At 41.0% G+C, this 14,464-nt stretch overlaps 1 protein-coding gene across 2 annotated transcripts in view; it reads left to right on the forward strand.

Moving 5' to 3' along the window:
• Positions 1–11,633: 11,633 nt before the first annotated feature.
• Positions 11,634–14,464, forward strand: part of slc6a2 (solute carrier family 6 member 2) — a 67,975-nt gene continuing 65,144 nt past the window's right edge. The window contains exons 1-3 of one of the 2 annotated variants that reach the window (XM_061765604.1): positions 11,658–11,681; positions 11,934–12,052; positions 12,362–12,759. In XM_061765604.1, coding sequence (XP_061621588.1) covers positions 12,462–12,759 — 298 coding nt within the window. In that variant the 5' untranslated portion in view covers positions 11,658–11,681; positions 11,934–12,052; positions 12,362–12,461. Of the gene's footprint in view, positions 12,053–12,361; positions 12,760–14,464 lie in introns of both variants that reach the window. The other variant, XM_061765603.1, reaches the window with a different exon arrangement.

The following is a 14,464-nucleotide window of genomic DNA, read 5'->3' on the forward strand; positions in this document are numbered from 1 at the left end:
GTCGAGTGATTTTTATTTATTTATTTATTTGTATTTTTACTCATTTGCGTTTAATTAAGTTAACAATTTAACGTCTAAATTGTGTTGAGTTATGGCCGTTACCTATCAACACCATGGCATTTTGTTCCATCCCTTCGGCATAACAATTAATAACCAATAAACTTGATTGGCAACAAACACCACATTTTTACCCTTCATTACTCTGCAAAACGTGTCTGGTAGGGTGAGTAGTTTTACTTTGTTTTACTTTTGGTATATGGCGCTTGTCTTTGCATTTGTATAATATTTAAGAATGTTCAAATGTTTCTTAAAACGTCCTTACTGTCAATAAAGGTTTTAATGACACTAAGGTTTACATGATTTCCCATGGAGAAAAATTGTTCTGAAATTAGGATGACTTGGAAGTCAACCAGCGGCGTGTTTGACTTGGATGTTCCACTTTATTGTACTGTATATTTATTAAGATATTAAAAATGTCTCCCTCTAATGGACATTCCCCATCAATTTGTAAAGCTAGTAGAAAATAAACACCACCTCCTAGTAGGCTCCTTCCTTTTCCCATCAATTTATTAAGATAATGAAAAAGGCCTCCATATAATAGATGCCTCTCTTTTCTCATCAATTTATAAAAGTATTGAAAAATAAACACCTCCCTCAAAAAGATGCCTATATTTTTGCATCAATTTATAGATATAGAAAAAAAACGCCTCACTGTAATAGAGGCACCCCTCACTTTTCACATAACTTTATAAAGATATTGAATAATAAACACTTCCCCTTTCCTATCAAATAAAAACAAATATTAATAAGTATCTCAGTTCAGAGACACACCGTTCACCGACGGACATTAAAAATGTAACCTTTTGAACTTTTTGCTAACTAAAACAGCAGCACTGTAAATAAGTTGCTGATGGATTGTGGCATCATCCCACATGTAAGTATTAAGATGATTTCATGCTATGTAGAAAATCTGCCTTTTTGTACATGTGACAACAGTATCCCGTCTTGATCATACCGTATATGGGCTATGGTGACATGGAAGCTCGGCTACATTTTGCAAAAACGCACTTGAAATCCCCCAAACACATGGCAAAATGTGTTATGGTCCAGTAAAATGAAGGTTGAACTTTTTGGCTTTAATTCCAAAATGTATGTTTGTGTTCAAACACAACACTGCTCATTACAAAAACAAAAACGCCACACCTACAGTGAAGCATGGTTGTTGCAGCATCAAGGTGGAGGGAATTATGAACAGTTCCAAATACCAGTCAGTTTTAGCACAAAACCTTCAGGCTTCTGCAAGAAAGCAAAAAAGGTCAGGAAAAGCCAACTAGAACAGATTTATTTGGGTCATTCAGAGGCACTTAAATTGATGGCAGTTGTGTGTGGACTTCCATTTGAGTTTGAATGTGATTTGTAAATTATGAAAACAGCCACATCCTCAGATATAAGAGGGTGTGCACACTTGCACAACTGCATTATCTCAATTTATTTTTACCTCCCCTCGAAAAAATACTGAGTTGTACAGGTTAGAAGTAACATTAATGGAGGAAAGTTTTGAAATGGTTGATCTTAGTCTCAATTTTTTGTTGGCCGTCACTCTGCAATTATTTGTCCATCATGTTGATGATTTATAAATCTCACCCAGTCTGCTCCTATTTCTCCATAATAGTAAGTAGTAATCATTTTATTTTGTTTTAAACTGCAGTTTAACTTGATATATAGTACTGTATATTGTAACCCAGCCTCTATTTATTTGACGCCTTCCCCATCTGCAATTTAGTAAATGCGCTTGCAGTCATTATTTTCCTATCTTTCCAATCAGCTGTTTTATCTTTTCCACATTTTTAGGCACTGTGAAATTATTTCATCCAGTGTACAGTTTAAATCTAATGATACTAAAAATAATGAACATACATACCGTGGGTGGGCCTGTGGATGAATGAGGCCCTATCCACTTTTATCTGTGTCCTTTGCTCGTTCACCATAGACGCCGAGATAAATGATTTTGGGGTTTGTGGCTTTATTAACAGCCCCTTCGCTAAAACAAACTTTCAATTGGATTTAACCTTTTGAAAACATCTCATTTCATTTAGATCCAAGCTGATAAGATCAATGGAGGCACGTACCTCTTGTCCCTTTTTAAGACAATGGGACTTTGTCCTGTGTGCTCCCCACTGACCCTCCTCACTAACACACATGCACACACGCATATGCACACCCTAAGCCATCCCTCTTACATTGTATATTGCTGTATCCATTTCAGCAATGCCTCAAGGCTGATTCTGTCGCAGCAGATTGTGGGAGATACACACCCACTAATCTGATTTGGTGACAGGACATGGCTGAACGAGCATGCATGGAGTAAAGGTTAGAAGGGACCAGCCTTGTTGTTAAGCGGTTGTGATGCGACCGCTCCTCTTCACGAGTTAATCGGACCCTATTTTGGAAGAGAGCTGGGTACTCTCTGGACTGGTCGCCAGCGCAGTACCGCAGTACCCAGAGGAAACCCATGCAAGCACAGGGGTTCTCCCTCCAAACCTCAGAACTTTGAGGAAGGCATGCTAACCACTATTACAACATCCATCCATCCATTTTCTTATGGATGGGGTCACAAGGGTCGCGGGAGTGCTGGAACCTATCCCAGCTATCATCGGGCAGGAGGCGGGGTACACCCTGAACCGGTTGCCAGCTAATCGCAGAGCACATAGAAACAAACAACCATTCACACTAACATTCACACCTACGGGCAATTTAGAGTCTTCAATTAACCTCGTATGCATGTTTTTGGGATGTGGGAGGAAACCGGAGTTTGACGGTTATCATTAAACGTTTCTAGTTTGATATCACAAAAATATTTTTTAAAAACGTCAAAGAAAAAAACAAAACACTGGATCAGTCCTTTTGGATCAGCCTTTCCTTCCCCTGCAACATCCCAATTGTCGAGACCTGCCCCCCCCCCCAAAATATTTGGGTTGAACTCCAAATTGTACCACTTCGGTGAGTCCACTCAGTATTTAATATGAATGTTGAAACACATTATAGTCTATCACTAACCTATGTTAATTGTGTCGTGAAGTCATAATTACAGTGAATATTTGCATTAAAAACACTTCTTGGCTATGAATATAAAACAATCAAATCAAAACAGTAAGTACGCTGGCAACTGAACCTTTGTACCGTGTGACAATGTAGTCTTCTGCGCTAACTAGGTGATGAGCGTTCGTATCCCCAAAATGTTTTAGTTCGGTACCACTGTAAATCGAGGACTCATATATAATTATGTTGATAGGTGACCAAATGACTAGATAAGCTATAGCTAACAGACAGCTACAACTAATTGGTCTCTTCACCTTGTATCATGCCAGAATCTCTGTGTTTATTCAATCTGTAATAATGTAGTTTCAAATGTTTTGTCATAGTAAGTTGTACAAAACCTGATAGTTTTGTGTTAGCTTTTCACGCTCATGGGCTAGCAGCTTGTTAACATGCCACATTTGCTTGCTTTCCTGTACGTAGCCAGGAGACGACAGGTAGCGGTTATTTTTTAGGCTAAGTTCTACGTAACAGATAGTTTTCTGTTAGCAGGTCAGACATAGGGGCTATCAGCTTGTTACCCTGCTAGTAGCAAAGTAATCAAATGTAGCAGGCTGCTACTTTAGCTCACTTTGATGTAGCCAGGAGACATCATTCAAATATAGTCTTTTTTTTTTTTAGGTGCTAGATTACATGCTGGATTGCAAGCAAATCTGCAGTTTATTTTTAGGGTAAGTTATACACATCATTGCACTCTGTTGTTGCTCATTAGCTTACTTGTCTGTACGTAGCCAGTAGACGACATGGAAATACAGCAGTTTCTGGTTCCAAACCCCCTATATGAGTACTGTATATGCGTGAATTTCAGCATTGTGTTCACTCTGGTGACATCCCCTTCGTGAATAAATGTTCACGACATCCACGGATCATCTCTCCTTGGAATTAATGCCAGTTTAATTTTTAAGACAGAAGTCAGATGTTAGTGGGCCACGTTTTATTGTTTTATTTTTTTGTATGTCCGATTTGGAGCACAGACCTCATGAAAATCCCCCTGACTCCTGAGGGCTTGGTTTCTGACAAGCTGTCTGGTTGGGCTCATCAGGGAGTTCCTCCAAACCTCATTGTTACATTTCCTTATCACGCCAGATGACACCTTGTTGATTCTCTCCCTACATTATTCTCTCAGAGAACTGATTGTTTCTCGCTTCCTGCATGATGGCTTGTCCAAACAGTGAAGGTCCGGCCAGGGAAGGTCTGCATGAAATGTCGGTGGCGCAACGGCGCTATCTGTATAACAGGTTTATTTTCTCACCCTCATGCTTTGGGTGGTTCACGATTGTATGTTTGGTTTGCTTCCAGATGGTGTTCTTTGGACGAAGGCAGCAACTGGTCGGTCAGTGGAAAGGGCAGTGACGTACATACTTCAATACTGTGTATAGAAGAGATGGAGTGGTACACAAAAAATATGGTTTGGTACTTACCTTGGTTTTAAGGGTTTTTTTTGGATAAAAAGGAATATAAAATCAATCAAATTGCTGCAGACTGCTAGCAGTAAACTCTGCAATAAATGTAAGATTTCCATTATCTACACCTTATCCTCACTAGGGTCACAGGTATGCTGGAGCCTATCCCAGCTAACTGCGGACAGGAGGCGGGGTACAGCCTGAACTGGTTGCCAGCCAAGCACAGGGCACATATAAAAAAACAAAAAGCACATATAAGCTGATGTGCTAACCAGTCGTCCACCGTGCTGGAAGCTGTGTTTGCACCATACTGTTTTTTTTTTGTTTGTTTTTTTGCTGCACTGATATTCACGTGGGTGTGGTGCTGTTTTTAAATGTAACAATCACTTTGCCGTCCTGACAAAAGCATATCTCTAACCATGACGTTCGCTAGCCAGAGGCCGGACTACTCTGTTTGTTTACGGAGTAGACCCGTTGTTAGAGCATGAGGCAGTTACAATTACTGTACAGGTATCTAATATGTTCTGTGTGGGAAGTCCGTACACATTTATACTGTGCTGAATGCAGAGGTGGGTAGAGTAGCCATAGTAAGAGTACTGTTACTTTAGAATAATATGACTCAAGTAAAAGTCAAAAGTAGTCATCCAAATGTTTACTTGAGTAAGAAAGTACTAAATGAAAAAAATACTCAAGAGTAACTTCAGATTTTTTTTTTTTTTTAAATCAGAGCATGAACATCAAATAAAATAAAAAAATTATAATATATGGGAGCCGACACAGACCTGCCACCATTTAAATTTTTAACTGCCCAAAAACCAACAACACATGCAATGGGTCCTACAAAAGTATCATTTGCTTTATTCACTGAAATGACTTGATAAAGAAGCTGTTTGCTGAACATACTTAGTGATTGTGTGTGCTTGTGCGAAACCATATGATAGGGCAAATTTTGCCATATCACTGCCAAAACAGCAATAGAAACATCTGCAACTTACTGCAAGGTGTTTTCTCAAGTTAGAAGTGGGCTGAAATATCCAAGTTTGGGAAGGGTCGATTTAAGAGCTGCGTGATAAAGCTGTTTTTTTGGCGTCTGTAAAATAAACAATAAACAGGCTGTTCCCCCCCCCCCCCCCCCCCCCCCCCCCCAAAATGGGTCATTTTGAATGGCTTGCGAAGGCTACGTGCGTGGTTATGTGACTGCCTTGTGTCATCTGATTGGTGAATTGGATACAAATGACATTAGTGATCACGTTGGATTGGCGCAACGGCCGCCCTATTCAGAAGTCAAAGATGAAGTTTAAAAATAGATGCGCACACGCAAAAATGGATAAATAAAAGTAGCGAACGGAATGTCGATCATTGTAACAGAGTAAACGTATCGATCCTTCTTCACATAAATAGTCAAGTAAAAGTAAAAAGCATGGTGCATTTAAAGTACTCTGACAAGTAAAGTTTATCGAAAATGTTACTTGAGTGAATGTAACGAAGTAAATGTAACGCATTACTACCCACCTCTGGCTGAATGTTCCGTACAGAAAAATACGAACAAAAATACATGTGCAGTCAACCCCTGCTATTAGCGGGGTATAGGGACTGAGCCATGCCGTGAATAGTGAAAATCTGCAAGCAATTGAGACCCACCTTGAAATGTTTGTAACTGCCTTTTGTTGCCACAAGATGGTGACAAAGTAATATTTTTAAATAGGACAATTTCGGATCCTAATCCTAAAAAGCTGCGAACAGGCAAATCTTTGAATGCCGAACTGGGAATTTTCAGGGGTTTACTGTACCATTAAACTCCTAGTATCCAAAAAAGATCAGATAATATAACCTCTAATAATGGGTTTTCTCTGGGCACTCCGGTTTCCTCCCACATCCCAAAAACATGCGTGGTAGGTTGATTGAAGACTCTAAATTGCTCGTCGGTGTGAATGTGAGTGCGAATGGTTGTTTGTTTATATGCGCCCTGCGATTGGCTGGCGACCAGTTCAGGAGGTACCCCGGCTCCATCTCACACAGTGAGGATAAGCAGTACAGAAAATGGATGGATAGTAAAACTATGGGAACATTTGGATCGTTTCAGTAGCAATCGTGGATAGAGGAAATACAGTGTGAAATAAAAGATGTATTCCCTTTTAAATCACTCATCAGCAGTTGCAACTCTGCAGTAAGGGCAAGTGAGGTGGACAGTGCCCACCCAGATAGTGCTGTTTTTGTTTCTTTCTAATTTTTACAAGTCATAAACACAATCTCATATGGGACACTTGAAATTGAGCCCTTTGAACTCTTCCTTGCAACTTGTGGCTGGGCAACAAAAATATTTGGCTCTACATCTACGAAAATGTCACTTTTGATGTGTTATTATGAACCGCAAATGATTTCTGTTGTCCGTGCTATTTATAACAATTCAAAAATATTGGTCGGCAAATTAGGATTTTAGAAATCACATCCACGAACTGTAGTTTTCATAGCAGTCAGTGTCAATTTTTCACCATTTCAATTCTAAAGCCTCCTACAATATCCAACCTATACTGTATCATTGTGCTTTTGCAGTATGGTACTTAATATACTGTAGCTAAATATGCTGCAGTCCAGCAAATACAAAAATTCTGCAGATTACTACTGACAGGGGATTTTACGGAGACATTATGGCAAATTTATGGTTTATTATTTAGCATTGCTTTATTAATCTTTGACTTTTGGGGGGCAATTTCTAGGTTGTTTAGCTGTTATCGAGCTATTGCAGCTATTGCAATCCCGCCTTTACACAAGACTGACCTAGAATTACTGAATCATCCGAATTGCGCCTGTGGCAACGCAAACTGAAGCAGGCCTACGCGACTTCATTATTATGGTGGGCATCATCATAGTCATGGTTGCCCTCAGAGGACCGATTATACTCATTTTCTTTTACCAAACACATTGTTGGATGACTAGTTTTCATATCAGAAGTCAAAGAAAACTACTGGGCGACATTTGCGGCATTATTTCCAGGACATGTTAAACATAACGAGTTGGACAACTGTGCTTTAGCTGATGTCCCACAATTTTTTTCAAACAAAACTTTTACTTTCAACTGATGATCCAACCTTCCTTGACCTTTTCTCGCCAATCCCCCTTCTGTCTAGCCACCCTTTTTTTGCACCTCCCCCTAATTACAACCTACCATTCAAACGAACCAGCTCAGGTTCACTCCCTATTGTGCTCTTCATCTAAGCATCTTAGAACCTATAGAAGGACTTTTCCAGTCGGTCGTTATTTTGAATGACATTCTCTTGCATTCGCTGCGCTGATGGCGGTCTTTGCAGATGTGCTGCAGTCCTCCTTTGCTGCGGACATCTGAATCATGTTATTTCCACTCCATGCAATGTATGGAATAAGGCTTAACATTACTAAGGCACTTACACATTTTCAGATACTATAATCGGAGAAGCTTAACCACAATTGGAGATTTTTAACACAGCAAGCCTTGGATGGTATTGAGAAAAACAAGCATACTTATTGGTAATTCCATGACCCTTATTATTACTACGTGGGTAAAGCACTTTGAGATGCATGTTCGCATTAGCTTCCGCTTTATGTTTGCTGTGTTAGCAGTACTTGAACCGTGTTTGTTATTTGTTGTTGCATGACGCATTGGGGCTATTTATGGTTATGCAAAGGTCTTACACCACCAATTAGATTATAGTATTGCTATAGTGACCATATATAACTAATGACATCAGTAAGCGAAGACCTCTGCCAAGGCCAAACTGTTAGTTAGTTAGTTAGATAGTTAGTTAGTTAGTTAGTTAGTTAGTTATCAGGCTCAAGGAAGCTGGTACTGTTATCATTCTGTGAGTTTGGACCTTTAAATTGACGTCATAGTGATGCAAATGGTAAAATTAAATTCACGTATCTACACTTTTATCCCAATGCTTATCTTCAACTACTGAAAGAACTTCAATTGCCTTTAACTGAACTTTTGTAGATTACTGTGACCAAGATCTGACCTGATGTTCACAGATTCTCAAAGAAGCCTATGATTGGCTCGGCAGACAAGTTAGGTCAAGAGTTCAAAGCTGGACTATACGTATTTAAAAGTCTAGGAATACACCGCTTAGTCAATAATCTAATCAATCAGATGTTGGGCAAGGCCCCTTCGTTCACTATCAATCTTAATCCTTCATTTATTCAAGGCATTTTGGACAATTGTCTGCCTCCAATATGGTGGGATCATGGTTGGGAAAATGCAAACCTGACCTTGTCTCAGTGACCTTACAAATATTCTGGATGTAAAATCCCACAGACACTCCAAAATATTCTTCTCTTTGCAAGTAAGAAAAATACTTGCGCGTGTGGGTCAATAAGGTAAAAGGCAAAAGGTTGTGACTCTAGCTTGGTGCTCCAGCGGTTCATGGTGGGACTACTGAGAGGCTACGTCTTGTTTCATTACTCTCGCATCTTGAAGGTCAACAACCAGAGCAACTAAACCTTAAGAATGGGACAGAGAGGAGAGTGCGATCAAGGTAAAGGAATGATGAAATTAACGTGATTTTTGAAGGAGCAACGTTACAACTGCAAAGGTTAGGGTTCAGTCTGCGCAGTGTGCACCTGCGCTAGTCTTAATCTGGTTGCTGATAATATACCAAACATACAGAAGTCGTTCAGAAAAACAACAACAACAGTAATATAATCTTTTCTTGTTACCTGTTCCCTTCACTGCAGTTAATCAATCTCCACACAACACAACAACCGAGCCTATTAGGCTTTTATAAAACAAACCCCTGAAGAGCAAAGAGGACAGTCATTGACTTTAATAGGATGAACTGATCAACCATATCTAATAGAAATCATTCCCCCTGGCAAAAGCTGATGTGCAATTGAATTACGTGTGGAACACAATGCTTTTACTGCTTCTTAGAAAAACCCTAATTTGATCACTTTAGTGCAGAGAGGAAACAGATTGTCTGTAATGTAAACATTATTTTTGCAAGTTTAGTTGCATGCAAAATTCTAGTGTTTTTTGTATAATGCTAAATGAATATTCAAAAGTCTATTGCAAAGGCTGTATATTTGTGTTTTTATCCCGAAGTATTTTACATAATGTACTTTAGGCGTTGGGTAGCCAAACTGCGGGTCAGGACTCAGGTCAATTTTTATTGGGTTACCAGTTTCTAGAGTAGACTGCTAGAATAATGTATTTTATTGAAGGCAGACAACTTAATGTGAATGTTTGTTCTGATAAATTCATGTCTGCGGAAATTGTACTTCTTCACGAGTAAACTCATCCAGAAGTGGTATCGACTGTTGAAGGGGGTGCGTGACATAAAAAGTTTTGGAAAGACTGCAGGTTAGATAAGCATTTAGGTCTTTAGAAACAAAACTTTCTTACTTACTGACAAGTAAACATGTCCATGAGGTCAAAGATCAGGGATTCCCAAACAGTGGAACGCACAACCCATCCATCCATTTTCTGAGCCGCTTCTCCTCACTAGGGTCGCGGGCGTGCTGGAGCCTATCCCAGCTGTCATCGGGCAGGAGGCGGGGTACACCCTGAACTGGTTGCCAGCCAATCGCAGGGCACATACAAACAAACAACCATTCGCACTCACATTCACACCTACGGGAAATTTAGAGTCTCCAATTAATGCATGTTTTCGGGATGTGGGAGGAAACCGGAGTGCCCGGAGAAAACCCACGCAGGCACGGGGAGAACATGCAAACTCCACACAAGCGGGACCGGTGATTGAACCCGGGTCCTCAGAACTGTAAGGCTGACGCTCTAACCAGTCGCCCACCGTGCCGCTGGAACCCACAACCTACCCTCCAAAACAGAAAATAAAATGGTTAAATATACAAGTAAATATTTATCTATAAAATGTATTTAACTCAAAATAGGCTTCCTTGGCTGTAAACTTTGTTTTGACTCCTTTGAACGTGTGTGCGAGGGAAAGGGGGTGCGCCAATATGTTAAAGGAAATGCAGGACTTGAAAAGTTTGGAAAAGACGGGATGAGAATTTGGCAAAAATGTGATTTTTACTAAGATTAGTTAGATCAGGCGGCACGGTGGACGACTGGTTAGAGCGTCAGCCTCACAGTTCTGAGGACCTGGGTTCAATCCCCGGCCCCGCCTGTGTGGAGTTTGCATGTTCTCCCCGTGCCTGCGTGGGTTTTCTCCGGGCACACCGGTTTCCTCCCACATCCCAAAAACATGCATTAATTGGAGACTCTAAATTGCCCGTAGGCATGGCTGTGAGTGCGAATGGTTGTTTGTTTGTTTGTGCCCTGTGATTGGCTGGCAACCAGTTCAAGGTGTACCCCGCCTCCTGCCCGATGACAGCTGGGATAGGCTCCAGCACGCCTGCGACCCTTGTGAGGAGAAGCGGCTCAGAAAATGGATGGATGGATAGTTAGATCAATGATTCACAAACAGTGGTTTGTGCACCGCACTCGCCACAATACTAAATATGAATATTCCTTCAATAAAATGTATCCTTAACTTTATTAAGTTTGCATGATTAAACTGAATGGCCTATAAACAGACTTTGTTTGGACTTCTATTAGGTGGTTTGCAGGGCTGGGAGTGGGAGGGTGGGGGGCTGGCTTGCAAAGTTAGTTGTCAGATGTCATAACAGAGATTTCCAAACAGTTGGCGTGTGCACCTCTGGGAGTGCTTGAGTTTCATCCATCCATTTTCTGAGCCGTTCTCCTCACTAGGGTCGCGGGCGTGCTGGAGCCTATCCCAGCTATCATCGGGCAGGAGGCGGGGTACACCCTGAACTGGTTGCTAGCCAATCGCAGGGCACATACAAACTAACAACCATTCGCACGCAGAGTCACACCTACGGGCAATTTAGAGTCTTCAATTAATGCATGTTTTTGGGATGTGGGAGGAAACCGGAGTGGCCGGAGAAAACCCACGCAGGCACGGGGAGAACATGCAAACTCCACACAGGCGGGGCCAGGGATTGAACCCGGATCCTCAGAACTGTGAGGCTGACGCTCTAACCAGTCGTCCACCGTGCCGCCAGTGCTTGAGTTTAAAAAAGTAATTGTCATCTTAAATAATAAAAACACTGAGTATTTGAAATATAAATAATGTTTACATGATTTAAATTTGTTTTATGAGCTTTGTTTTGACTTTTTTCCAGGTTTAATGCCGGTGACGGAGTTGCGCCAACTGTGTGATGCTGAAGGGGGTGCGTGACTTTGCATTTGGGAAAGACTGAGTTAGCCTTTTGTTTTCCTGAATAAATGCAGACAGTTGACATAACGTACATCATTTATAAGAACTTGAGCTCCTCATGCACAACAACGAAATAAATAAATACAAGCAAAACACATCTAGTTGAAAGTGGAGACAAAGTGGCCAATTACGGTACATCACGTGGATGGGAAACCCGGTTAAAAAAAACAACACTTTTTTTTTTTGGTGGGGGGGGGGTTATTAGCGTCTCTGGTTGGATGGAGGCGAGTCTTAAAAGTTTCTTCAGGATGGGCCAGCTCCCTTCAGACGCATCTGGAGCAGAGCGGCACCGGGTCACGGAGACGTGTACTTGAACGTTACCAGGTACGTTGTTTTCCGCCAACCTTAACTTTTAATTAGTTTACCAACAAAGCTGTAAAGTTCTTTTGTTAGCTTTACGAGACATTTTCTGGATGATTATCTGAATTGAATAGCTTGTTTGGTGCGTTTGTGGACTTCTTTGTGGAGTGTTGGTTCGTTTGTGTGTTGTAAAACTATCCATTTATTAGTAGGACACGCAAAAAAAAAAAAAAAAAAAATTCTTCTCTCAAAGTGTATTTCTCGTTGTGCGTAATGGCGCAACTTTTACGCACGGCCACCTTACCCTCTCTCCACCTCATTTCCCCTCCGCAGCCCATGTAGGCGAAGGTGTCACCGGCTCTTTTTCTGGTGGCGAGCACCCGCCCGCTCGCACACCGTGCCGCGTGGACCGTGAGAGCGCACCCCTCCAAAAATGAACATCCAAGTCGTGCCCGAGCACAAGCTCTCGTCGGTGGCCCCGCTCAAACAATGCAATGTGGAGAAAAAGGAGGTCGAGCTCTTGTTGGTTAAGGACCAGAACGGGGTGCAGTACACCAGCTCGTCCATCGCCCCCACGCCCAGCCGATATGCGGGGCCGCACGGGTCCAACTCCGAGGAGGAGCGGGAGTTGTGGGGCAAGAAAATTGACTTTCTGCTCTCGGTCATCGGCTTCGCGGTTGACTTAGCCAATGTTTGGAGATTCCCTTACCTGTGCTACAAAAATGGAGGGGGTGAGTATAAAACACACACTCGTGCAATTTACAAACATACCGTGATGATGGTGTGGAGTGTAGACATTCGTCTCAGAATGATGAGTTTGCAGTCACAGTGTATTTAAATTTTTTTAATAAACCACCCGTCATAGATTAGACCATCCGGCTTTAATGCGCCCTCTTTCAATTTCAATGAGCTAAAACTAATGTTTCTGTTCAGGAATGAAAGTCAAAGCCCATAATCTGACAATTTAATTAAGAAATAATAATGTGCTTATGCCAGATGTACTTTAATCTTTAAATTTCAACGAGCTAAAACTAATGTTTTTATTCCAGGATGTATGTGCATAAATATATTTTGCCGTCTCAATCAATACACAATAATGCACTTTATATATATTTTCAATAAAACATTACATTGGAAATTCATGGATAACAAGACAAAAATTATTTTAGCATTAAAAATAGAAATAAAGAACGTACTACATACAGGTGTATTGATCATTACAACATAAATGATGACGTTGGCAATTACCAAGGCTGTTCGTTTAAGGGCAACTGTGGCATAAACGCAACCCGTGCTTATACAGTGTCTCGCAACCTTTATTGAGCCAAGGCACCATTTTACATTAGAAAACTGTCACGCCACACCAACAACAAAAATGGCTCAAAAAGTATGAATATTGAAATAATGATGATCCCGTCTCAGCTTAACCACAAATTGACTTAGTGCGAAATCTGGGCCTGTTTAACTGAAGGCAAAGCTGATATACTCACAGGAAGCCATAACTTTTTCTCTTGTATGAATGGCAACAGGTGGATGTTCTGCCATCTAACAGAAGAACTTTGTTGTTCTGCCTGTCCCTGTGCGTCACTGGCATAGATCGATGAATGAAGATATATTAATAATTAATAATTAATAGTTTTCGAAAAAAAATATGTGAAATTGGATCGTTTCCTGCAGTACAGCTGATGATCTCCGGGGGCACAATAGGATGCCACTGCACCCTGATTGGGAATCACTGGTCAAATAAACTTTACTGTCCCTGTGGGGCAGTTGGGTTTGCGGTACAATTATAAGGCATTTCATGACCTGACAGACATAAGGAACAGTCCATACATCAGACATTGACAGACAACACGGAGAAGATACCTCACACAATTACTGCAAATACACTATGCACCCTTGGGAATGACTTAGTCAGCTGGACATCTAGTTTATTTCAACAGATTTATTGGATTGTTGTGACTTTCTTAAATTCTTTCTTATTGGTATTTGATAGTGTGAAACTGGCCCATGATCTACCTCCCCATCCTATAGCAGGCTCATTAGAGCTCTGTAATCTGCATTTTTAATAACACACCTGTTTTGTGAAGTGCAAGTGTGTGAATTTGTGTATAAAATAAATCTCTGTGGAGAGCCTGTGAATGTTGTCGTCATATCAGACAGAGATGAGGCCACTCTGACCCATGTGCCCATCCAATAAATAATACCTGTCTCTTTAAGTGGTGATATTGGAATACATTGTAAATCTTTACCAGATGCTCCAGGCACGACATGACCAGTGATGTACCGCTATTGGTCGGAAGTCATTGGACTCGGTGGTTCTTGGCAGTCTTGGAAATGGTACAATTGTGGATGATTTACACAGGATATGGACTTTCCAGAGGTTTTAAGGTAGGAACTTAAAATGTCAGTGAACACAGTGGCTTACTGTTCTAC

This window comes from Phyllopteryx taeniolatus, chromosome 2 (genome assembly GCF_024500385.1).
Source record: "Phyllopteryx taeniolatus isolate TA_2022b chromosome 2, UOR_Ptae_1.2, whole genome shotgun sequence".
NCBI classification, from domain to species: domain Eukaryota; kingdom Metazoa; phylum Chordata; class Actinopteri; order Syngnathiformes; family Syngnathidae; genus Phyllopteryx; species Phyllopteryx taeniolatus.